The sequence below is a fragment of the Ursus americanus genome, chromosome 1, assembly GCF_024610735.1.
Source record: "Ursus americanus isolate L20-20 chromosome 1, mUrsAme1.1.p, whole genome shotgun sequence".
Taxonomy (NCBI): Eukaryota; Metazoa; Chordata; class Mammalia; order Carnivora; family Ursidae; genus Ursus; species Ursus americanus.
In genome coordinates, this window is record NC_142127.1 from 2,833,879 (window position 1) to 2,858,582 (window position 24,704).

Genomic DNA, 24,704 nt, shown 5'->3' on the forward strand with positions numbered 1-24,704 from the left:
CGCTCCCCTGCGGTGTCTGGCCCACCTTGTGGAGACCAGCACAGGGTTGGGGAGGATGCAGGGTGTGTCTTGGGTGGGGGTGGCTGCTGCATGCAGACCCTCCCTTGCATCTTGGGCTCTACCTGACTCTTCCTGCCACCATCCTGCTTCCTTGCCCTGGTGGCCGGTATGCGGACAAAGAAGGTGGCTTTGGTCCCCCAAACACACCTGAGGGCAAGCTGAGGCATGCAGAAGTCCAGCTCGCCTGGCAAGGCTTCTGAAGAGCCCTCTGGCCCTGCCCCTGCCATGTGGGAGTCCTGTCTGGGGCCTGCAGCCCAGTTTCCAGCCTGTCTCTGTGTGCCAGCAGCTCCCTGTTAGACCCACTGCCCTAGCCCACACCCAGACCCCTGGCCGGCAGAGCCCTCTCCCACCTCCTGCGCTCAACCTGTTTAGGTGTCCTTCTTTCCTATGATGGACACTTGGACACCCAGCCAGAGCTTCACTCGCTGGAGAATTCCTCTCATAACGCTGTGGCCGCAAGGGAGGATGGGCTTCATACCCTAGAAGGCAGAACAGGCTGGAAAGATACTCTCAAGAGCAGGCAGCTTGTGTCCAACCAGTCTGTACCAGATGGTTGCGTCTCTCCTTGCTGAGCCTGACTGTCCTGCTTTGCCCAGATAGCCAGGCAGTCGCCACCCATCTGTCAGAGTTGACGCTTGAGACGAAACCTATTTGCTACCCCATAGCAAAAGGCATGGGCATCAGCATGTTGGAGGGTCATAGAGGCTGTCAGTCCCACACAGCTCTTCCGGGCCACGCCTCGGGGCCCCTCAGCATGGGCCTGGCTCAGTGTGGGCATTTCCCCTTGTGGTTCGGTTTGGACTCTACTCCTCCCAGAAGGAAGCCTGCCACTTACCCTGGGGACCCCGTTACCCGCCCTGGATAAGGACATTTGCTCCCAGCCTGCTCCTATCCCAAAGGTTCGCACCCTCACCTTCTCCATGGTAAGGTGGTTACATGTTTTTTGGGGGCAGCTGATTTGCAACTAACTCCTGGTGCAGAGGAAAGTGCTATTGCAGTCCGACCAATCTGGGTTCAAATCTGGACTCTGTCATCTGCTGTGTGAGCTTGGGCAGGTTACTTAACCTCTCTGAGCCTTAAGTCTCTCATCTGGAGGGCAGGGTTGCCTCAGGGATTAAATGAGTGGATTACAGAGCTACTGATTTGTGCCGGGGTGTTCTATACCCGAGAGACTCTGGTTCCCTGAGGAGATAGAAGGCCCAAGAGGGAGCTGAGGTGGCCACAGACACCCTAACACGTGGCCCAGCATGGTGAAGACTGAGCAGCCTGGGAACCAAGCAGAGACGCTGGCAACTACTGCGCTGTCCTTTGTGGGAGCTTACTGTGGGCCAGGCACCCTGCTGAGGGCTGGCACGTGTCCCTCCTCTAACTGGCCTAGAACCCATCGTGTGGTCTTTCCATGGCTGGGAGTCCAGACCCAGAGAGCGAGGTACAGCCCAGGCCACTGTGAGAGTGCCGGTCTTGAGCCCTCGCTGCTCTAACTGGTGTGTGCCTGGCTGTGGCCCGGCCATGTCTGAAGCTCCACAGAAGTGCATGGGGCTGCAGGGCGGTGGCGGGACTACGGGAGCTTTAGAGTCTGGAGGGGTGCTGGTGTCCAATCTAGGCTTTGCCTCCACCCACTGTGGCCCTGGGGAAGGACACTAGCTCTCTGAAGGCCTTGGCTTGTCCATCTGTAAAATGGGGATGCCGCGTTGGGCTTGTAGGGTTGCTGTCTGGGAATACGTACCGTAGCCCCTGGCATGCGCCGGCACTTAGGATGCCCATGGGACACAGAAGCTTCGGGGGATGTGTAGGGCAGCTGTGCAGGCTGACCCAAGCCAGTGCCAGGCAGCTTGGCCCTGACTGTGTGTTGCTGAGTCCCTACAGTGCCAAGACTGTCATCAGGGCGAGGACAGTGATTTTCCTTACTCTGGAGAGCATTTTACTTTTTAAGGAGGGAGGCGTGCCCCTCGAGTGCAGCCCTCCAGGCTTGCTTGTCTTTGCCCCTCCCCAGCCTTGACCTTGCTGTTCCTTCTCCCCCCAGCAACATGTCCAACGCCTTGGCCAATGCGGTATGCCAGCGCTGCCAGGCGCGCTTCGCCCCTGCGGAGCGGATCGTCAACAGCAACGGAGAGCTGTACCATGAGCACTGCTTCGTGTGTGCCCAGTGCTTCCGGCCGTTCCCCGAGGGGCTCTTCTATGAGGTGAGGATGTGCCCAGGACCCTCGGCCGGACTGCTGTATTGGAGCCCGAGCCCCCAGAAGCTCGGAGCCTGCTTTCTAGGAGCCCAGCCATGGTCCTGACCGCTGACTGATGGGCAGTCGTGCCAGGTCTTGAGCTTGCTGCACTTTGGGGGTGTATCCTCACGTGTGGCTGTGGGGCTGAAGGAGAGTCACCATTCCTCCAGCCTCCTTTGGGTAGACTCCGGCAGGCCACAGGGTGCAAACACCCTGCCCTGGTGGCACAACCCCATGTGCCAGTAAACAGAATAAATACATGGCATATCAGACGGTGCTCAGTGTTCTGGGTACAGGGACTCTCAGGGTGAGGAGGGTGGGTGGTCAGGGAAGGCGATGTTTGGGCAGACCTGAAGGAGGTGAGGGAGCCATGCACACATCTGCAGGAAGAGCACTCAACAGAGAGCACAGTCAAGTGCAAAGGCCCTGAGGTCAGAGCATGCAGGATACTTGAGGGACAGCAAGGAGCAGTCTGTCTGACATCTGAAAAGGACTACTCTCCACTCTCCTTGCTGTGCTGGGGAGAGAGTAATGTGGGCAGGCACAGAAGCTGGAGAACAGGTGGGACCAGAAGCTGGATTACTGAAAAAAAATCCAGATCAGGTGAAGCTGTCTAGACTAGGCCACACTGGCTCATAAGAGCAGATTGTTTAAATTTTCAATAATCTTGCCAACTAGTGGTTAAACATGACTCTTATTAAAAATGAAGTTATATAAATGTACAGTGAGATAAAATTTTATTGAAAACAAGGGTCACACATACTCAAAAATCACCACTTCCTAATTATTTTATTACATTTTCCTATCATCTATGCCTTCGAGGTTATTTGTCTATTGTACCTGGGTGGTGGAAACTGTACCCTGATGGCCGCCGCACCTATCTCAACTCCATGCTGATGTAGTTTCACATTGTCCATGGCAGGAATGGCAGGAATGGCAGGAATATTCCCACCATAGAAACTGGTCAATGCTGCAGATTGGACCCCGTCTTCCAAAGGGCTGACTGGTCATCATTTACCAGTGCACCACTGGGGGTTGCAGTGCAGGTGGTGACCAGGGCTCAGAGGCTGGGAGACTTCGAAGGTACAGCTGATGGGATTGACAGATGGATGGCCGTGCGGTGTGTGAGCGCCTACTGGCCCCGGCGGAGCCTTCCAGCCTCCTGGAAATGCTGGCCCACTGTACAGGCAGGGGGAGGGGAGGCCGAGCTCTGTTTGTGGTGGCCGTGTGCCTAGAACAAAGCCTGGTGCAGAGTAGGTGCTCAGGAAATAGCCGTTGCTGAAGGAATTTCATGCCCTGCCACCTCTACGGGCCACTGGGTAGGGTATAGTCAGTTGCAGCCTAGTCAGACGCTCATTTCAGAGAAGGGGGCAAACTAACCTTTCTTAAAAGAAAAGAAAATTGTCAAGGGAGAAGAAAGCAGGGACAGGGTTTGGCCACACTTGGGGCCAATGCAAGGGCCATTGTTGCCCAGGCAGATGGGAACAATGGCTGGTGCCTGGAGTGGCTCCTGCTGGCTGCAGGACTTGGGGTTCTCCCTCAGGCCCCCATGTTTTTCCTGTGTCCCTCTTTCTGTTTCCCCTCTCTGGGTCTCTTGTGGCCTCAGGGGGAAATGGACTTCGCACACAGAGAAGACACACAGGAAATAGGGCCAAGTGACATTTATAAATCAGACTTGATCCCAGCCCTTGGTTCGCTCCCAGGACCAGCAGGGCCAAGGTCTTGTGCAAACAGCAGCGGCTTTTGGAGGGCTGGCCTTGCCCAGTTCCCAGCTTCTTGGAGGCCCCTCACTTTGTACACCCGCCCTGTGGATAGGGCCAATTCCAGCCTATTCCCTCCCACCTCCAGGCCTTGCCCCTGCTGCTCTGGAATGCCTTCCTCTCAGCACCCCCACCCCCTGCAGTCTTCCAACTCCTTAATACCTCCTCCAGGAAGCCTTTTCCGGAAGGAGAGTTGGGTGATACACCCTGCTGCCTGCTGGTAGCAGTTGCACAAATTGGGGTGCTTGTCTAGCCTCCCCAAGGGCAGGTGCTGATCCAACAAAGACCGGCCAGCTGGGGGGAATGATGGGGGTTTGCCTGAACTTTCTCTGGTGGCCCATTTGCAGTTCGAAGGCCGGAAGTACTGCGAACACGACTTCCAAATGCTGTTTGCTCCGTGCTGTGGATCCTGCGGTAAGGGCTGATGCGGCACGCTCCTCTGCGCGCCCCGGGCTGGGCAGGTGGGCGGGAGCATGGGTGCTCTTCCCTGACCCCCTCTCTGAGCACCAGCTCTCTCCAGGCATCACCTTCCCCAGCTCTGCGAGGGGAGCCCTGGGACCAGGCTGAGCTCAGGCGATTGCCAGTGTGCACAGGGCTTGGGAGGGGGCTGGGAGGGGCCGCATGCTTGCCTCAGCGAGCAGGGACCGATCTCTTCCAGGTGAGTTCATCATCGGCCGCGTCATCAAGGCCATGAACAACAACTGGCACCCGGGGTGCTTCCGCTGTGAGCTGTGCGATGTGGAGCTGGCTGACCTGGGCTTCGTGAAGAACGCAGGCAGGTGAGGTGGCCGTGTCCTGGACAGGAGGAGGGCCCTCCACTGCTTAGTGAGCACCTGTGCCCACCTGCGAAGCAGCTAAGAGACTGCTGGTTTACAGGTGAGGGCTGAGGCTGGAGAGAGTAGGGGGTGAAGAGTCAGGGCCTGCTCCAGGCCTGGGGGTGCTCCCAGGAGCAGGCTGACAACAGGCAGCGAGGAAGAAGGTGGCCAGAGGAGGGACCATCAGATGCAGTGGATGGATAAAGAGCTTTGGGTCATCACTACTGCCTGGCCACCCCTCACCGTGGACCCCAACCGCCCACCTCCTTCCATGTGCCCCTGGCTAAGTGCTGCTGGAGAGAAATCACTCAGCCAGGGGGCCCAAATTGACTCTGATGTTCAGGGCACCCCACTGTCCTCCCATAGTGAAGACCGCCCCTCCCGCTTTCCCGAAGGGAAGGCTCCCCTGCACCCTCCCGGTGCCTCCCCGGCCTCAGTCACCATGCACCATGGAGGCCCTGTCCCTGCTCCTCTCAAAGCCTTGCCCCTCCCCACCCTCTTCTCTGGCAGGGCGGTCAACTGCAGTCTGCGCTCTTTCTCCCAGAGCTGTGCTCCCACTGTGGTTGTCTGCAGCGTGTTCCAGCACCCTTGCTGGCTCCTCTCACGTGCCCCCCACTGCCAGTCTGGCCGGTGCCCCCATGCGACCTCCCTCCGCATTGCCAGACCCACGGGTCACTGCTGGTCCTCTCTTGACCTCTCAGCAAGCTTCACGGCAAAGCTTTTCCTTCTTGCTGAAACGCTTGCTCTCCAGGTGCCCAGGACCCTGTGTTCTCATGGTTTCCTCCTGCCTCATGGCTGTGCTGGGTCCTCTCCTCTTCTGACGTCCCTCCCTCTACCCGTGTCTCCATGTTGGCTCGTTGGGGGCTCGGCACAGGGGCCTCCTCTCTGTCCAAAGTCCCAGAGTCCTGGACGATTTGGATGTACACCTCCACCCCAGACCTTTCCTTCAGGTTCTCAACCACTTGGTGTCCCCGGGCATCCCAAATGCAACAGGCCCCAGCCAAAGTCTGCTTTCCCCTCCGCTGACCAGCAGGTCTCCCCGTGCCAGTGAAGATCGCCGCCCACCCTAGATGTCTGTGTGCCCCGCCCTCTCCTGCCTTGTCGCCTCTCTGTCCTCTGCCACTGCACCCTTTGCTCTGGATGTTGTCTGTAGTGATCTCACCCATTCGCCTGCTCCACGTTGTCTGGTATTGGTCTTGGTGTCTGCAGGCCACCGGGCAGGAGCCCGTGTCATTGTCTACATGAGGGGCTGTGGGGGGCAGATGGTGTCACAGGGATCCTGTGCTGAACGGGGGGCGCCTGCCGGGTGTGGGCCTCTCCTCCCAAGCTACAGTCCACACTGAGCCCTCTGCCTCCAGAGAGGCTGGAAGCGCTTAAGGAAGGAAAGCACTGCTGTAAAGGAGGCGTGCCCCCCAGACCTCCTAGCCCGGGGCCAGCAGTCTGAGGCCTGTGATGCAGAACTTCAGCGTGGGGGGGGCGTGTCAGGCCTGCGCGGGGCTGCCTGGCCTCTCCTGTCTTCACTTCCACTTTGCCACTCTTGGGTGGAAGGGAGGAGAAGTTCTGGGAAGCCAAACACAATGGCCTTCAGAATCTTAAAGTACAGTTATGTTTATGATCAGTGTGATCAAGTATAAAAAGGGACCTGCTAGCATGGTCGGCGCCATGCTACGGAGTGAAACAGCTCACACGTTGGCCCACCGTGGCTGCTGGAGCCTCTTGGGAGGGAGCGGGGCTAAGGACACCCCTGCTGGTCTGGGTTAGTGGGAGACAGGGTCACATGCCAGGTGCGGGCTCCCTGCTGGAGTGTCCTGAGGCAGGGACAAAGCCCGGCTTCCCCCGCATCTGTCCCCCCCTGCCATGTGCTCGACCGACTCAAGAGGGATCAGGCAGCTGCCGAGAGCTGTGGGGATTGTCGGGCCACATGCGGGTCTGTGTGTGGGTTCATAGCAGGAGGGATCAAGAACCCAGCACTGAGATGACGTGCCCACAGGCTGCATTTGTTCGATGTCACCTGGTGGCCAGCCTGAAATGTACTTACAACACTCAGTTCTAAGTTATAATCCATGTCCCCTAAATGCAAGGGTCATTTGGGAGAGGTGCCACCCAGGGAGCTCAAACTCCTTCCCCCTCCACTGGGATTCCCGCACCCCCTGCTCTTGAGTCATTCACAGCTGCCTTCGGGGGTGCTTTCTGCAGAGCTCTGCTGCTGTGTGTTGCTTGTGGTGGGAAGGAGGTTGGGAGTCTAGCAAGCAACCCTTGGGAAAGAAAGACACTCATTGTTCAGGAACTGTTCCTCTGGTCTCCTTGCCCGCCTTTGCCACTGCTGAAGTCATTGAATACCCAGTAACTGCAAGTGAGCAGGGCCAGCCCAGTCTCTGCAGAGGGGGTGGCCGATTGGTCCCATCAAGAGGTGTCTTTTTTAGGGATTTGAGCATCAGGTAAGACAGAACTAGGCGCTGGGTGCTGAGTTCCGCCCTTGGAGAGACTGGCAGTGGCTTGGGAGAAGGTGGACTTCTCCATCATGAGTCTGGGTGGCATGCACCCTGGGGGGGTCCTTCTGAGAACGGTCTGTGGTCCTGGGGCACAGGGCTGGCGTCCCGGGGCTCACAGCTCTGACCTGGCACTCAGTGAGCTCTCATTGGTTTTCCCTTCAAAGCTGGGGGGTGGGCCCGAGAGCCTTTTGCCACAGACCAGGTTGCACAGGGCATCGCGGAACTTCTCGGCCACAAAGAAATACATGACTGGGTCCAGCGCCCCATTGAGGCTGGTGAGGCAGGAGGTGACCCGGTTTCCCAGGGCCAGGACGCGCTGGGTGGCGCACGAGGTGCCGCTGCCGTGGTAGTGCAGCACGTAGACGGAGCGGTGGACGTGGTAGGGCACGAAGCAGACCAGGAAGATGGTGAGCACCACGGCGATCATGCGGACTGCCTTGTTCTTGAGGCGCTTCTCCACGCGGGGGCCCTGCCGCAGGCTGCGGATGATCAGCAGGTAGCAGGTGACAGTGGTGACGAACGGGAAGGTGAAGGCCACGGCCAGGGACGCGAGGGCGTGCTGGGAGGCCTTCTCCCGGTACAGCTGCAGGCAGACGACCGTGTGGTTGGTCTGCACGGTCTGCGGGCTCACCAGTAGCGGGGCCATGGCCACGGCCACCACCACCCAGAGGAAGGCACAGGCCAGGTGTGCGTAGAGGGGCCTGCGGAGCTTGAGGGACTTGACGGGGTGCACAATGGCCAGGAAGCGGTCAGCGCTGATGCAAGTGAGGAAGTAGATGCTGGCATACATGTTGAGGTAGAAGAGGAAGCCGGTGAGTCGGCACGGGATTTCCCCAAACGGCCAGTGGTTCCCAGAGAAGTGGTAGACGAGGCGCGTGGGCAGGACCAGCACGCAGGACAAGTCGGCCACAGCCAGGTGCATCAGGAATACGTTGGCGGGGGTGCCTGACTTGTGGTCCCGGATGAAAAGCCACAGGGCCAGGGCATTGCCAACAAAAGCCAGGATGAAATCCAGGAGGTAGAAGGAGGCAAAGAGGACGTTCTCCAGTGGCGTCTCCTGGCCACATTGCTCTGCGGTGGCCAGGGAGGAGTTGGTGGTCAGACTTGGGGAAGCCACCTCCAGGCCATTCATGCTTCAGCCGGAAGCAGAGCTGGGGGACAAGCCTGGAGGGAACAAGCAGACGGGTTCCAGAGCCTGGGACCTGCGAAGCACCTTACCTCGGCATCGCCTTGGGGAGGACTATTGAGGGCACCCCCTGTGTTCATCAGGGGGTGGGTGAGTGTCAGAGGCTTTCTGAAGCTCAGCAAAAAGCAAAAATGAAGCCAGGGCCTGGAGCTTGCCAGGCTGCTTCTGGGGCCGGCTTCCCACTGGCCACTGCATCCCTGCTGGGCACATAGGAGCCTGGGCCCTGGGTGGGGTGTCCCAGAAGTCCACTCTCTCAGACCACGCAGAGAGTGGGGAGTGAATCCCATCTATCTGGGCTCTGGGATGGAGGGAGGGGCCCCATACTTTCTGCTGTGCTCCCCGGGTATGCTTTCTGAATGGCAAGGGGTGGTGTGAGGGGCCCTTGAGCTCTACTCCCAATGGGTGGGTGGGTAGATCACCTATTACTTTCTCTTTCTTTCTTTCTTTCTTTCTTTCTTTCTTTCTTTCTTTCTTTCTTTCTTTCTTTCTCTTTCTTTCCTCTTTCTTTCTTTCTTTCTTTCTTTCTTTCTTTCTTTCTTTCTTTCTTTCAGATTGATTTATTTGGGAGAGAGAGAGAGAGAAAGAGAGAGGAGAGGGAGTCCAAGTGGAGGGAGGGGCAGAGGGAGAGAGAGTCCTCAAGCGGACTCCCTGCTGAGCGTGGAGCCCAACACGGGGCTGCATCCTAGGATGCTGAGATCATGACCTGAGCTGAAATCAAGAGTTGGACGTCTAACTGACTGAGCCACCCAGGCGCCCCTAGATCACTTATTCCTGAGAGCCTGGTGCGCAGAGCCTTCCCCTTGCAGAGTGAAACCTGCTCGCCCTGAGTCCTGGCACCCTTCTTGGTGCCCCCCCACCCCAGGCCTTGTGGCACTTCCCACCGACTGCAGTGCCAAGTGTGTCGCTGCTTTATGCTTCTCTCCTGCCAGGTCCCGACCACCCAGGAGCACCTCACCAGCGATACAGTGGTGGGCAGTTTCCTGGGAGGTCAGAGGCCACCCAGGCCTGGATCCCAAGGTCTCTCGAGCTTTCTGGACTCAGCCTACCAACTCTATTCTAGACATCCTAATGTGTGGAGACCTGTAGTTTAGAAAGCCCTGCACTTGGGCCCCATGCCAGTAGGGCGGATTTTACTACCCAGAGAAGTTTAACAACTGGGAGGCAGAGTCTTTTCTAGGAGAGGAAGAGCTATTTTTCCCAGATGTAGTAAGACTGGCTATGGTTTTCCAGCCAAGTCCAGCAGCCCCAGAGAGGCCTGGGGCCCACGGAAGCAGCCTGTGTTTGACTGGCCTCCCGAGCCTGGTTTACTCACATCTGAGGGAGGCCGACTTCGAGCCTCGAGCCCCGCTGGAGACCATTTATATCCAGCGAACCCCGGTTCCGGGTGGGTGTTCCCTGCTCCCTCCCTGACAGAGGAACAGACTCCTGTGCTCATTTTGGTCAGCTCAAGAGATCCAAAGCTCACAAACAGCCTACCTCCCTCACCAGCGCTGGGAGTGGGAGGTGTGGGCAGAAGGCTGGGCATCAGGGCCAGAGCCGCCTCCATCCTGACCCCCCACATCCTGCATCCCTGAGCAGCCTCCAGCCCCTTAGTCTCATGTCTGGCAGACCCTCACTCGCAGTGCAGCTTCTGGGGCTCCCCTAGGAGCCCTGCCTGTGTGGCTGGGCTGCAGAGGGTCCAGAGGGGGGCTGCAGCCTAGCAGCTGGAGGAGGAGCCCAGGCTGTGGCCATGGCCGGGTCAGGGCTGTTATCCCGGCTGAGCCTGGCTCTGTACTGAGCAGTCGGGGAGCCGGAGCAAGTTCTCTGCAAGTGTCTCCTGGCCTCGATTCCCTCTGGAGGCATGGTGGCAGCTCTGTTAGCACAGCAGCCCCTCGAGGAGGAGGAGGCTGGGCATGGATGAAGAACAGAGGCGTGTGGGGAGGGCCCGGCACACCCTTCTTTAGAAGATGGAGCAGGGCTAGTGGTCCAGACTGTGGGCGTGCTGGACTATCAGGCTGGGCAGCAGCTTGACCCTCCCCATCAGGCTTCATCAACTACCACTGTGGTCCTGTAGGCACCCCCCACCCTGCAACACACACATGGAAGGGTGAGGGCTGGCTGCCTGAGCCGGAGAGAGCCAGGGGCGATGCGGGTGAGTGGCAGAGAGCGTCTGGCCAGTCACCATCCTCAAGTAAAGGGGGTGACTTTGCTAATAAGATCACATTTTAGTTATTGGAGGGATCCAGGAAAGTTCCCTTGCGTGAATGATCTCCCCTGTTCCAGAGTGAGTCAGGATGCCTGAAATCCAATACAGAGGTTATTTTCCTGTTGTTTCCAGGTGCATGTGACCAGAGGGATGTTGCCAGGGAAGCCCTGGCTGCTGGGAGAGGGGATGGGGCCAAGTGAGGGAAGGGTGGTGTGCAACCCGGGGCTGGGTTCCTTCTGCTCTGGGTTGCCCCTCACGCCTGGACTCTGCCTCTCGGTGCAGTTGTCACCCAACCCCTCCCTGAGGGCTGCTCGGGGGTACTGACTACCCACCCCGCCACTCCTAAAAGGCAGGCATCGGTAGCCTCCTTTTACGGATTAGGGATTAAGAAGTCAAGGCTTAAAATCGGCTAACTTGCCCAAGGTTATTTGGCCAGGGACAGTGGCCCTAGATTGGGAAGTCAGCTCAGGGACACCTAGCAGGGACACCCAGCGCCTCCCAGAACACCGCCTTGCCTCTGGGGGCTGCCGGGTGCCAGGTGCCAGAGCTGGGAGTGTGTCTCGGCCTCGGGGCTCATGCTGGAATTGTCTCCCAGGCTCAGTGGCCCCTCCTTGGGGTCTGGCCCCAAGACTGGTGATGTAATTTTTGGCACCCAGTGCAAAATGAAAATGTAGGGCCCCTTGTCCAAAAAGTAGGAGTTCAAGATGGTGACAGCAGAGCATTAAATCGATTGTGGGGCCTGCCTGGCTGCACCAGTTGGTGGTCATGCCAGCACCTGGCTGGCTGCCTCCTGCCCACTGCCCTCAGCTTCCCAGCACCGCTGAAGGCCGCGTGCACGGTGCTCTCTCTGGGATCTAGACTCAATTTTAAAATGCTTTTAGGCTTGTTTCTGGTTTGTTGAGGTTTCTTTACCCCTCCCACTGTAGGAGTTTTGATACTGATTTTGGCAGTGAGGTCTGAAACGGGCCCCTGCTTCCCTCTCTCTGCGTGCCCTAGACGTGCAAGCCTCAGCCTGCCCCTGCCCTGCCGGCTCCTCCACGGTGCTGCGTAGAGCAGGGCGGCGTGGGCACGTGGTGTGTGCCTGGGCCTGGACATAGGGGCGTCTGGGGCTGTGGGTCAGGAGAGCAGCAGGGGGCAGGTCTTGGGCCTCCGCGCAGGGAGGAGTGGGCGGGCGCGGCCGCAGGAAGGGACCAGAGGTGGCAGGGCTGTGGTAGGTGGGCATGGCAGCTTCCTTGAATGGGCTGGCCCCTCTTCTTCCTGCTCCTTCTTCTGGCTCCTCCCCTCGTTACAGTGGGCCGGTGGTGGACTGGTGGTGGCTGCTGACTCCAGCTGACCCTCATCGCGGTCGCAGGACTGGGCACAAGGCACTCACCCCCTGTCCACCCCCGGCAGTGGGACAGGAATACCACCTAGTGGGCCTGCCGTGATTCAGACCAGGGCAGCCTTCGATAAATCGGTTGTGCCATTATGCTAGAGAGTGTCTCAGGGACGGGGACATCCCATCCCTGCCCACGCTCTGAGTTTGCCTCTGCTTGGCTCCTGAACCCCCTGCCTGCCCTTACCGGGCTCTGGTCCTTACCTCTCACAGCTGGGTCCGGGCACAAGGGCAGGAGGGCTGCGGGGTGGCAGGTGGGCTGTGGCCAGTGGGTGGTGGCGCTGGCGGCGGGCTCCGTGCAGCTGTGGTGGAAGCCTGGCTATTTAAGGAGAGGAGGGGAGGCTGCAGCCCCTCTGGCCCTGAAAGGCCGCTTCATTCCGAGAGGTTCCTTGTTGTGTGGGCCACTCCTACGGCTGCCTGTGCTGCCACTGGGTCGTGAATATTCCAGTGTGTCCCAGCCCGTGTGCCCCCCCCCCCCACCAGCCTGGCCACTGAGCGCCACAGAGGCCGAGTGTGTGACTATGTTCGAAGCCGCGGAGTGGGCGCGGGCTGGGCGGGGTGGGAGGCCTGGCTGGGACTGACAGAGACAAGAGGACGTTTCAGCACAGGATAATTTCCTACCAATGGGGGGTAGGGAGGGGCTGGCCGCCATGGCAACGGGCCTGGGCTCCCAAGCCTGCACGGTGACAGTAGAGGGGGGTCTTGTGAATGGGGAGGGTGGGAGGCTGAGGAGCCTTGTTTGGTCGAATGAGAGGGGACTCTTTCAGGACACTTGCTATAGGGTCCTTGTGTCTTGCCCCGTATAATTAGGCTCCATTCGGACGTGCAGAATAAATCATGGTCTTTATCTTGAGCGGGGCACAGCTGCAGGCCGCCTCATAATGGGGCGCTGTCTGTGTCTGCGAGGACACAACTCAGCCCGCGAGGCCTGGCCCTTACCTGTGCGGGTTTCTCCTCTGGACAGGAGGCCTGGGAAGAGGGCCACTGCTGCCCACTGCCTAGGAGTCCCCAGGACCCCTCCTGGGGGTGGCTTGAGGCTGGGGGTTGTTGGGATGTGGGCAGTGGCTGCTCCGGAGAAAGAGCGAGCAAAACTCGTTTCACCCCATCTCTCCCCGAATGATACAGCCAGTGACACAGGGAACCAAATCATCATGCCTCATCTCAAAGCCCTTTGCATTTTTTAGTTAAAACATTAAGAAGATGTACATAGCTATCATTGAGAAGTAATCACCATGTGTGCTATCTTGAATTTGTTTTTCACACAGTCCTGTGCAGTTGGGATTATTGCTTATTCTACAGGTGAGGAAACAGGCTCGGAGAGGTGCGGTAACTTGCCAGGAAGTGTCAGAGCCGGGGTTTGAACCCAAGCATGTGTCACTCCGCAACTTACGATTTGTGTGTGTTAATGTTTTGGTTCATTCTCGTTTTTCTGTTGCACCTTGATGCTGGAATTCTTAGGTTCCATCTTCATTCTACCTAGAAAAATAATTCGGCAGATTACCTTTAGATCCAGTGCTTGAATCAGGTCTGTTGAAAAGACGTTTTCCGGAGTGCCTGGGTGGCTCAGTCAGTTAAGCTTCTGCCTTTGGTTCAGGTCACGGTCTCGGGGTCCTGCGATCGAGCCCCACATTGGGTTCCCTGCTCAGCGGGGAGTCTGCTTCTCCCTCTCTCCCTCTCTCCCTCTTTCTCTCTCAAATAAATAAATAAAATCTAAAGGAAAAAAAAGACATTTCCCATCTGGGGGTCCTTGTGGGTTCCTTGGTCTTGGCTGGGAGCCAGTGGGGTTTGCAGAGGTTCGGAAGGACCGGCTCACACGGATTTGATACAAGGGTGTCTGACTGGCTATTTCCGTTGTTGGGTGATTGCTGACAGTAACTGCGAGGGCATCAATCGTTGCAGCAGAATGGGAGTTGTGTTAATTTCTATAACTTTGAAACGAAAGTTATTTCATGTGGCTAAGTAGTCACCAAAATTGGGAGTGGGGTCCTAGGGAATAAATGCTGTGTCTGTGGGGCAGAGGCACGAGCAGGTGGCAGGTGTGGTGTGGAGAGGGTGAGCCACAGTGGTCCGGAGGCTGGGGGAGCAGTTGGCTTGGGCCTGCTGTGGCAGGGGGTCTGGGTGTCTGGGTGAGTGGGGGTGGGGATAGGAATCTGGGGACCGAGGGGCAAGCCTTAGTCAGGGAGATGAAGACTGCAGTGATAGGCCACCTCTGTGTCCCGTGGGTAGGTGGAGTCAGGGGACCCCGGTGAGGGGACCAGCTCCCAGTCCTGGCCTGGCTGTATTGTCATGGGAGATGATACCCACTGTCTCTCCCTTCCTCTCTTTGACAATCATTCATTCACTAACATACCGGAGACTCAGACTGAGCTGCTACCCTGCGCGGGGCACAGCCTGGAGCCAGTAAGCCTTAACAAGTGGCTACGGGGCACTCATCTGCGCCCACTGTGGTGATAAGACACACACAAGACAAGCAGACAGCAGTGTTATGCTGCAGGGAGTCCAGACCCCAGCGAGGTGGCAGGCATTGTGGTCGAGGCCATGGACAGTGAGTTGGCCTCCCTGGCATCTAGGATTGGACCATGAGTCGGAGAGTTAAACCCTTAACTAGATTCCTTGATCTGCTTATAAAAGAGGCTGACTGTGGGTGTCAGGTCCCCGTGGAGGCTGGTGAGGGGTAGAGAGGCTCCCTGTGGATGGGTGCCTGAGAAGGCAGGAAGGGAGGGCCCGGAAGCACCAGGAACACTACAGACTGGGGTAGCAGCTGGGGGATGGGAGTAATGGATTGGGGCCTTTGTACATCTTTGCTTGGAGACCCTGAATCTAAATTCCTGCCACCTTTGAGACACAAGGAAACAGAAACCATGTTGATTTCTCTCTCAGTAGAGACCACAGCTGTTGCCCAACGCAAGGGGTAGCATCAGAAATTACTCTGAGGTCTTTACAAAAAAGACTCTGTAACGATAGTTCCTGGGTTTGGGGGCCTCCGTCTGACACAGCTGTGCTTGTCTTTGGAGACAGAAAGCCTGTAGATGTATGGGTCCCTCTTTGTCTGACAGACCCCAAAGGAAGGGGGTGTGCAGGCCAGACAGACCTGGCCCTCCTTGGCCGCTCTGCTGGGCATAGCAGGGTTTTCAAGCTAACAGTCACGATTCAGTTACACACCCGTGTTCAAAGACATTTGAAAAATAAAATTAAGCTTTCAGCAAATGGCAATGAAATGTCTACTCTATTCCATATGATGTCCTAGGCTCAGAAAAAGTGGGGAGAAGAAAACTATCGTGTTTGCTCTGCCATCCAAAGACGGCAAACACCAACATTCCGGTGTTCTCTTTCTAGTCATTTTCCAGTGCAGGAGCCCCCTTTTTAGAGGGCACGTCTGTGGCCTTCCTGCGTCAGGATTGGTTAGCTTGCTTTTCTGGATCACCGCCTGAGCCCCTTGAGGCTTACGGGCATGGTTAAAGCTTCGGGCGGGAGTCCAGGGGTCTTTTCTCCCAGGAGGTGGCCCATGCTGTCTGGGGAGGAAGAGGGGGAGTGGGCAGTCGGCCCCTGACACCTGCCTCACTTCCCACAGGCACCTGTGCCGGCCTTGCCACAACCGGGAGAAGGCCAAGGGCCTGGGCAAGTATGTCTGTCAGCGGTGCCATCTGGTCATTGATGAGCAGCCCCTTATGTTCAAGAATGATGCCTACCACCCAGACCACTTCAGTTGCACCCACTGTGGGTACGTGCAGAGCTGAGTCCCCATGAGGGGGGCAGGTGGTGAGCGGGTGGGACCCCCACCCAGGACAGTGATGGGACAGGAGGGGTGGAGCAGTCGGAGCGGGGGTGGAGGGCCCACACAGAGGGCATCGCTGCAGGAAACTCCTCTCTCCAGGCCCTTGTTCAGGGAGCCCTTGCATGAGGCTGCTGGAGACAGAGCGAGGGAGGGCTGGGCCCCTGGAAGCTGGGAGAAAGGAATCAAAGGCTTGGAGGGACAGGGCAAGGAGGAGGGGTTGGTGTTCGTGTTGGAGAGGGGAGGAGAGGGGAAAGCAGCCGCGGACGATTCCCTCATCCCTGCCCCAGACACCCAGTCTGGTGCGGAGGGGCCAGAGAACAGATCTGCTTCTCAGAGGGCCTGACAATGCACAACACAGACCGCCTTCTGCGAGGCCTCTGCGGGAATCTTGTGCCCTGGGGCCTGTCTGGGGCACAGGAAGTCCCCGAAGAGACCAGAGATCAGAGAGCCGCCTGCCCTGGGTGCTGTGTTGGACCAGAGTGGGGCCTCTCCGGAAGCTGCTCCCTGGGGCTGGAGGGGCTGGTGGGACCCTGCAATGGGGCAAGGGTGTCATCTGAGGCTCTGCTCTATTTTCCAGGAAGGAGCTGACTGCAGAAGCCCGAGAGCTTAAGGGTGAGCTCTACTGCCTGCCCTGCCATGACAAGATGGGAGTCCCCATCTGTGGGGCCTGTCGCCGGCCCATCGAGGGCCGTGTGGTCAACGCGCTGGGCAAGCAGTGGCATGTGGAGGTGAGCGAGGCCAGGAGGTGGGGAGTGCCCCAGGCTAGCTGTTATATTCGAAGTCTGGCCCTACAGCCCCTCCATGCTCCCACCCAGGCCCTATGGCTTGCTCCCAGCAGGGACCCTCCTCCTGGGTGCTGCTGCCCCTCCTCGTCCCTGGTCTCCATGGGAGCCAGGAGACCTGAGTGCACAGACCATGGTCAGGCAGCTGCCCCCACCTTTTTCCTCCCTGTCCTGACCTTCTAGAGGATTCCAAAGTCATGAGAAAACCTTGGGGACAGTCTGCCTAAGACACCCTATGGGATTATGGTTGGCAGAACCTAGCTGTGTACAGCGTCATGTAGACACGAAGCTGGGCACACCTGCTGGCGGGGCTCCTCAGGCGTGTCTGCCTGGGTCACCTGGAATGCTCAGCTCTGCACCGTGGGCTCTGATGGTCTTACAGACACTTGTTGGAAGGGAGACTTGCATTCCCTGATGCCCTGACTAGGCCTTGGGCAGCCTCTTCGGGAAGGTTCTGATGCAGGCCATGCCCCCCGGCCCCCATGAGGAGGGCGAATCCCCACATGCCATAGGAACTGGAAGATGCTGCTCAGTGGTCCGGGGCCTGCAGGGGCTGATCACAGGAGGAGGACATACGCAGCCTTCCGGGGAGGTGCTATGTGTGTAACAGAGCGGCCCTCGTGGGGAGGCCCACCATGCAGCAGGCACCTCATAGCACCTGATGACTTCGGCCGCGGTTGCTGGGGCAGGGAGCAGTCCTGGAGAGCACGGTGACGTGTGTCACTGTGCACTGGGGAAGGAGTGGGGTCTGCTGACTCGTGGGCAGTCCACGGAGGTGTCAGCCCCATTGCTCAGCGGAGAGCCCAGTGAGGCACTCCTTCCCCCTGCCCCCCGGGGTGGCTGCTCTGGCCCTGAGCCGCCCTGCCTGCCCCCTCTCCTCTCAGCACTTTGTCTGCGCCAAGTGTGAGAAGCCGTTCCTGGGGCACCGGCACTATGAGAAGAAGGGCCTGGCCTACTGTGAGACCCACTACAACCAGGTGGGGCCCAGGGGCAGAGGGAGGACGGGCAGGGCCTGTGGAGGCCCAGGTCTGGAGGGCAGCTGTGGGGCTGTGGGGAGCCCTCAGGGAGATGAGCTGGTGTGAGCGGCCAGAGTGCTGCAAGCACCCATGTGGGTAGGAGAGGACGGGGCGGCCCCTCCGGAGCCTGTGGTGGGTGTTGAGGCTGGCTGGGCTGGGTGCTCAGTGCCATTTCAAACGCTGACCCAGACCTGCTGTGGTAGCTGAATGAGAGGGCTCTCTGAAGTCCTGGGCTCGTGGAGGTGACACGTGCTGCTGTCCTTCTCCCTCCTGCCAGTCTGGCAGGGCTGCCCACTTGCTGTGGTCCAGAAGTCGGGGGCATGGCCCCGGCCCGGCCCTCTCAGGGACGCCAGCAGGAGCAACGGGGCCTTCCTGGGAGCAATGGCTCACTCTGCTGTCCACCCGACGGTGGGGATTCTGATGGGCCAGGGGTGCCCTCACCTCGGGCCTGAGACCGCGCCCCGCCAGGAAGGGCCCAGGAGTCTCAGGAGGATGCCTATTTGGGGTGGGATGGGGGCCAGGTGGCAGCCTTGGCCCTGAGCTGGGATATGACTGCCTGCCACCAGTTTGACGCCTGCTCTGTCCGCAGCTCTTTGGGGACGTCTGCTATAACTGCAGCCATGTGATCGAGGGTGACGGTAAGGCTCCTCTGTCCCTGCCCCCCACACCCCTGGCGCGTGCTGCTCTCCCTCTGGCGTGTGGGTCCTGCAGCTGCAGGGCCTGCTAAGCCTGCCTGCACCGCCCCTCACAGTGGTGTCAGCCCTCAACAAGGCCTGGTGTGTGCACTGCTTCTCCTGCTCCGCCTGCAACAGCAAGCTCACCCTGAAGTAAGTGGCACTGGCCTCCTGGGGTGTCCAGGGTGCGGAAAGCAGGCTGCACAGCCCCTTCCCCCTCCTGCAGCCCGTCGCGGGAGCTCAGAGTGGGCTTCCCATGGAAGCCTCATCAGGCTTTTGCTGGGGACCTGCTGTGGTTAGGCCCTGGGGATGCGGTGGCAGCAAGGGGCAGCAAGGGGCAGCCCCAGCCCCACGGAGACAGAGCGTGGGGCCCCAGGGCCTGGTGAGAGGGGAAGTGATGTGAGCCTCCAACACACCAGCAAAGACACTGGGCTCTGAGGAGGGAAGGGCATTCCAGCTCAGGGAACAGCATGTTCGAAGGCAAAGGAGTCAGACCGCTGGCTCCTCCAGGAAACCGCAGGAGGCTGGAGCTGAGAGGTGAGGTGGAGCCCAGGTTTCTGAGGACAGTAGGGAGTCATGGATGGTTCTGGAGTATCAGAAGCCTCTGGGACAGAAAGGAGGCCTGGAGGCCTGCTTCCTTGTCTACTGTGACCCCTGGCCAGAGGCTCACCCTGGGACTGGGACTGCTGTGGGCCAGGGGCCAAGGGAAGCCCCCTGTTCCGCCCCTGCAGGCTGAGTGGGTGGGGCCTGGGCCTCTCCTGACTGCTGGACCTCCTCCCCAGGAACAAGTTTGTGGAGTTCGACATGAAGCCTGTGTGTAAGAGATGCTATGAGAAGTTCCCACTGGAGCTGAAGAAGCGCTTGAAGAAGCTGTCGGAGCTGGCCGCCCGCAAGGCCCAGCCCAAGTCCGTGGGCCTCAACTCCGCCTGAGGGGCCTCCTGCCTGCCCTCCGCCTTCGTCTCCCCCACCTGCTGGTGCCCCCTTCCCTTGCTGCCTCCACTCCTCATTTCTGCTCCCTGTCTGTGGCCTCCTCCTCCTTCCTTCCCTCTTCCCCTTCTTCCCTCCTGCACCTCTTCTTCCCCCTCCTTCATTCCATCCCCCACCTCCCTCCCCTGTTCTTTGCTCACCACCCCCTCCTTTGGCCCCTAGTCCCTCACCTCCACCTCCTCCCCAGGCCTCTCTTCGCTCCCTTGCCACGGGCTCCTCTCTTTCCTTCTCTGCAGGCATGGGGCAGATGCAGGGCCCACGAGCTGTAGCTTCAGGTCCTCCAGGGACATGAATGACTCAGGGCCTGGGGTCACCTGGCCCTGGTCGTGGGCCACTGCTCCCAGCCCTGCTCGTCCTGGCCTGTCCCATCCCTGCAGGGGTACCCGGCAGCTCACATTTTCCTGTGGGAGCTGGGCCAGCCTGCACCTCATAGTGGTCCCACTGTGCACACGTGGCCCTGGGGAGGCCACAGCCAGGCAGCTGCTCCAGCCCCGTGACCCTGGCCATGTGGATGCGGGCCCCTGAGGAACCACCCTGTGACCCTAGGCCACACACTCACTCAACCAAGTAGGATCCTTGTGCTTAAACTGCCACTGCACCCCACAAATCATCAGGAGGGACAAGGACCCCGCCCCCCCCGCCATCGCTCAGGAGGCCTCCTTCCTGCAGTCCAGCCTTGGCCACTCCACCCTGGACCAGGGGCCACTGTGGTTCCCCCAAGCTCCTCTGTGTCCCATAGCACTCGGGCTGCCTGCTCCCTACCCCCCCGACAAGGGCACACCGTGATCCTCTGGGTGCAGCTGGCCAGGGGCCGGATGGTAGTGGGCTCAGGTGGGTGGCTCATTCTGACCCTCCAGGGAGGACACTTCCTCCATGGCCAGCACAGGGCCTCGTGCTTGCATAATGAATGAAGGCTTATTTACACAACCACATGGCCTGTGTGATTTTTGGCGATGGAGTGAGCAGGTGAGGCAGCAGCCTCCATGGACACAGTGCTTTGGGGCTGTTGAATGCTTAGCGAGACAGACACCAAAAAGGACAGGTGAGAGAGATGTCCAGTTGGGACCCAGCTCTTGTTGGCAGGGCCAGGCTGCCGTCAGGCCTTGGAAACTAGTCCAGCCAGAAATGCTCAGTCCGTGAAGGCTGGCCAGGTGGGTAGGATGGAGCCTGCCAGCCTGGTGGGATGAACCCAGGCCACTGAGGCCCTGTGTCCAGCTCTGCTCCTGCCTGGGCACAGGCTGGCCTCCGCGTGAAGCCAGCAGCCAGTGAGCAGACAGTCCTGGCTTGCACCCGCATCAGGCCCTCCTGTGGCAGTTATGTGCCCCAGTGCCCTGCGGGGGAAGGAGAAAGGTGTGCAAAGGGACCTCACAGGAAGAGGCAGGAAGGAGGGGGAAAGCAGACGAAGGGAGGGGGGAGAAACCATGAAGTCATTCCCTGAGAATGGAGTTGTCATCCAGGCATCCCCAGAGAAGTCACAATGCTTTTTGCTTTTTCTGGAAAGGACCTTTTGCGGCCCGGTGCCTCCTCGGCCTCCTGCCCACCTGCCCCCCCCCCCCCCCCCGCCCAGGTTCTCTAACACACTGCACACTGCTTCAGGAATTTTTATTGAATATTCTTGGGGGAGTCCTTTCAGCCATCCACCCATCATCAGCCTGGAGGCCTGATACTCCAGGCCCCGCCCTGGGCTCCCCACTTTGGCCTCCATCATTGGCCCCTCGGGGAAGGAGGCCTACCTGGTGTGCTGAGGGGTATGGGGGTGTGTTCTGGGGAGAGGGCAGCATGAAAAGCTGGCAGGAGGGCAGGCCCTGGGCCAAGAAGAGGGCCTTAGGGAAGTGGCATCAGGACCCCCGATGGGGAAGGTTCTGCAAGTGGCCAGTTGAGTGCCCGGTGCTAGGGATCGGCCAGGGCTGGGGCCTGGGAACCCCGCTGCTTGTTCACAGAGCTCAGGAGCTGCTGCACATATGACGTCAGCAGGTCATCCATCTTGTAGCCCTGGACAGGGGAAAGGGGAGGTTGGAGGCCGTGAGGAGCAGTGGCAGTGCCGTGCTTCTGCCTCAAGGACACACTGGACAGCGTGTGAAGAGGCGAGCAGGGCTCCTGCTGCTGAGAACAGAGTCCTCCTCCCTCCTCGGAGTGGCCCGGGACCACAGGGGGCCCACACCAGGCCTTGCTGTCATGATCCCTGGATGACACTCCCAGCCTTTTTCCTGCGGCTCCTCCTTCTCAGACTCTGCTGGCCCAGCCTGGCCTGGCCCACGCTGGGCACAGGGAGCCAGGCCCTCATCATGAGCCACTTGCCTGGTGGCAGTCTGGGGTCCCCGGTGCCTCTGTGTCCTGTGTGTCCAGGTTAGGGGAAGGGACCTGGGATGCCCGGGAGGCCCCCAGGTCTGGGGCTCACCAGAGAGGTCTCACATAGCAAGCGGCTGCCCCGGGCCAGGCTCCCCAGAGCCATGTGGAAGTAGGTGCTGCCACTGCTCCAGCTGGAGATCTTGGTGAAGGGGTAGGTGGTGAGCGGTTCCTGGGGGCAGAGAGGGCAGGAACCAGCTGAAGCCCAGGGGGCCTAGGGGGCCTGAGTCAGAGCTGCTGCTCTGGGGTCCTCCAGAGCCCACAGGGGGGATAGAAGGGCAGGGGGGTACCACCTGTGCGGGGGTACCGGGACCCTGGCAGCTTCCCCAGCTCCGTTGGGGCCCTGCTGCTACCTTGGTCTTGGGGTGGATAAGTAGAACCCCGTGCCGGTTGATGGCGATGAGGATGATGTCCGGGTAGGAGGGCTCCGAGGTTTGCTGGGGAGGGGGCACCGTGGTTATAGTCCGGCCGAGGAGACCAGAGGCTACCTCCCTGAGGCACACACATGCACACACCAGCACACATGCTCCTTCCAAACCAGGTGGCCAGGCCCACCCTTAGACGTGGGTTTAAAGAGGGGCTTAGGCTGCTGGGGCCAGAGCCGGGTGAGGCCTACCTTCACCTCAAAGAAGGCAGACCCAAACGTGGGCCACCGGCAGATCCACTTGAGGAAGGCCACTTTGGCCTCGCCTACTGTCTTGTCCTTGTGCTTGTCATAGGCCAGAAGGATGTTCTGGGGGAGGTAAGGGCCAGTGAGGGCCTGAGTGGGGGCCAGGGCCTGAGCAGGCCCTCCACACAGGGTCGCTGAGGCCCCAGTCTAAAGCAGCACCTGTGTGCCTGCGGCCAGCCTTGAGGGCACTTAGAGCCAAGTGTGTCCTCTGCACATAGAGGACCCATCGCCCAGGTGCTGTGGACGGCATGGGGAAGGAGCGACACTCGCAGACCCAGCACACCCTCCATGCCCAGAATGTGCCCATCTTGCCCGTGCAGGGCCTGGCACCCATGTACCCCAGGGCCCCCTCCCCAGCCCCATCAAGGACCTTTTTCCATTCCTCAGAGGACATTAGACGTGTGAGGTTCTCAGGCACAAGTTCCCGCAGGATCTTGGGGATACTAGCTAGCTGGGACCGGTCATTGTCAAACTGGGCCTTGTAGATGAGGCCTGCCAGGTGGACAGCATCCTCCCGAGAACACTTGTGGAACCCACGAAGGTACTTGGGCAGCTCCTGGGTGACGGACATGTTGGTTTTAGGCAGCTGCCCCCGACCCTTCATGCTCGGGTGGCAGAGGTGTTAGCTCACCCCCAGCCAGGAGACAGAGGGGAGGGCTTCTGGCAGGGCCAGCGACCATCAAGGAAGGGCAGGGCTCCCTGATGTCTCACCATGGAGTTGGTGGCCTGCCCTACCCCTATGTAGTGGGGACCCTCTGTTCCCTCCCCTTCCCAGCAATCATGCTGCAGGTGTTGGTATGGTCATTGTCCCCCAAGGCTGCTGTCCCTCTGCTCCTGGCTGCAGAACCCTCGGGGGCTCAGCCTGCCCACCACATGGGGCCTCAAAGGGCCTCCAGAAGCCCCTGGAGAGGGGAGGTGCCCTGGAGCAAGGGAGCTGCTGCTTGCTGCCTCCTCCACCACCTCTCAGGGCAGGTGTGAGATGGAGTGAAGGTGCACCCAAATACCCACCAGGAGGGAGCCTGCCCCGGTACCTGGTGGTAGTGAAGTATGGTGTCTGCATTCATGTCCTTCCCCGGGGTCACGTTGAGCCACAATTTCCGCATGAAGTACACCTGGTAGGGGAGCGTCACGGGGGCCCCTGGCCAGGGGGGCCAGTGAGCACCAAGGCTGTCCTGCGGCCCAGCAGACACTTGGACCTGTGCTCCCCACCCCTTCTTGTGGCCAGGGCATTGCTGCCCCCCTCCTCGGACCCCGCCTGCAGCACATGCGCCTTGATGCCCCCAACGCCCCCATCACTGCTGTGTTTGCTCCTGCTGCCTCTCCTGCTGGAAAACCTCATCCCTTCTTCCTCCCTCACCCCCAACTTTTCCTCATCCTTCAGGAGTAATGTAGAGGCCACCCTCCCCAGGGATGTTCCTGGACCTCTCTGTGGGGGTCTGGCCCCCACATAGCCTTCATCACCCTGCAGCCCAGCCATCTGTTCTAGGCCTGGCCCCATGCCCTGTCCCTGCCCGCCTGGCCCCAGGTCTAGCCATACACATGACCCAGGGGATATGAGGGAGAACGAGTAAAGGAATGGGCAGGGGCTATGCAAGAGGTGCCAGGGGAACCTTCTGACCCTGGCCCAGGGAGGCAGACTGTCCCCCCACTCCCTGCCCCCTCCATCCCAGCCACATCCCTCCTTCCTTGCCCCCACCCTGCTCCCCTTACCTTCTTTCTGGGGCTTGTTTTTCTTCACCCAATCAGACACTTGTCGCAAGGAGTCGAAGAAGAAGTCTCCCTCCTGCTGGCTGATGACCTGGGGCGGGTGGGGGGAAGGCAGAGGGACGTGTGCATGTAGAAGGGCTTCCAGGGGAGACCCTTCAGGGGTCGCTGAGGGCCTGGGTCCAGCCAGCCCATCTATGGCCTGGGAGGCTAGGTGCTGCTCAGAATTGGCTCTCACTTGCTTGGGGGCCTGTCCCCACATTGTGCTGCTCCATAAGCCCACCTCCCTTCATCCTGACAGCCTGCGTGCAGTGAGGGGCCTAGCCCAGTGCACAGGGGAGAATGCCACATACGCCAGACATCTGCCCGCCTTTCCCACCACCCCTGGCCTGCCCACCCCTGGCCTGCCCAGCCCACCTTGTCAGCGATCTTGATGAAGAGGCTGCAGCCTTCCCAGGAGGCCAGCTGCAGCCTGGTGGCAACGCTCTGGCACACGTCCCGCACCCGGGTGTAGGTGCCCACCTCCAGCATCTGGGCAGAGAGGAGCGTGTGAATGTCTAAGGACCAGGCTCAGCCTGCGATGACCCCTCACAGCCTGGGGCTGTTTCTCCTTCAGATTGGTGGGAGGGGCGCCTGGGTTGCTCCGTTGGTTGAGTGTCCA

At 59.7% G+C, this 24,704-nt stretch overlaps 3 protein-coding genes across 8 annotated transcripts in view; 1 reads left to right on the plus strand and 2 right to left on the minus strand.

The window, feature by feature from the left end:
• The window catches only part of LIMS2 (LIM zinc finger domain containing 2), a 41,450-nt gene extending 21,200 nt beyond the window's left edge, over positions 1 to 20,250 (plus strand). For all 5 annotated transcript variants that reach the window (XM_045777729.2, XM_045777727.2, XM_045777728.2 and 2 more), the window contains exons 2-10: positions 2,084 to 2,243; positions 4,384 to 4,450; positions 4,695 to 4,815; positions 15,661 to 15,810; positions 16,442 to 16,592; positions 17,531 to 17,623; positions 18,252 to 18,300; positions 18,414 to 18,489; positions 19,119 to 20,250. In XM_045777729.2, the coding sequence (XP_045633685.1) occupies positions 2,088 to 2,243; positions 4,384 to 4,450; positions 4,695 to 4,815; positions 15,661 to 15,810; positions 16,442 to 16,592; positions 17,531 to 17,623; positions 18,252 to 18,300; positions 18,414 to 18,489; positions 19,119 to 19,266 (1,011 nt within the window). In that variant the 5' untranslated portion in view covers positions 2,084 to 2,087 and the 3' untranslated portion in view covers positions 19,267 to 20,250. The remainder of the gene's footprint in view (positions 1 to 2,083; positions 2,244 to 4,383; positions 4,451 to 4,694; positions 4,816 to 15,660; positions 15,811 to 16,441; positions 16,593 to 17,530; positions 17,624 to 18,251; positions 18,301 to 18,413; positions 18,490 to 19,118) is intronic.
• Positions 6,478 to 8,497, minus strand: GPR17 (G protein-coupled receptor 17). The gene has a single exon (XM_045777731.2). The coding sequence runs from the start codon at positions 8,473 to 8,475 to the stop codon at positions 7,456 to 7,458; it is 1,020 nt and encodes a 339-aa protein (XP_045633687.1). The 5' UTR covers positions 8,476 to 8,497; the 3' UTR covers positions 6,478 to 7,455.
• Positions 20,251 to 20,908: 658 nt separating the features above from the next.
• The window catches only part of MYO7B (myosin VIIB), a 90,180-nt gene continuing 86,384 nt past the window's right edge, over positions 20,909 to 24,704 (minus strand). For both annotated transcript variants that reach the window (XM_087870466.1, XM_045777722.2), the window contains 8 exons: positions 24,461 to 24,574; positions 24,050 to 24,137; positions 23,371 to 23,477; positions 22,710 to 22,895; positions 22,286 to 22,402; positions 22,023 to 22,106; positions 21,722 to 21,841; positions 20,909 to 21,315 (listed from right to left, as the gene is read on the minus strand). In XM_087870466.1, the coding sequence (XP_087726592.1) occupies positions 21,214 to 21,315; positions 21,722 to 21,841; positions 22,023 to 22,106; positions 22,286 to 22,402; positions 22,710 to 22,895; positions 23,371 to 23,477; positions 24,050 to 24,137; positions 24,461 to 24,574 (918 nt within the window). In that variant the 3' untranslated portion in view covers positions 20,909 to 21,213. The remainder of the gene's footprint in view (positions 21,316 to 21,721; positions 21,842 to 22,022; positions 22,107 to 22,285; positions 22,403 to 22,709; positions 22,896 to 23,370; positions 23,478 to 24,049; positions 24,138 to 24,460; positions 24,575 to 24,704) is intronic.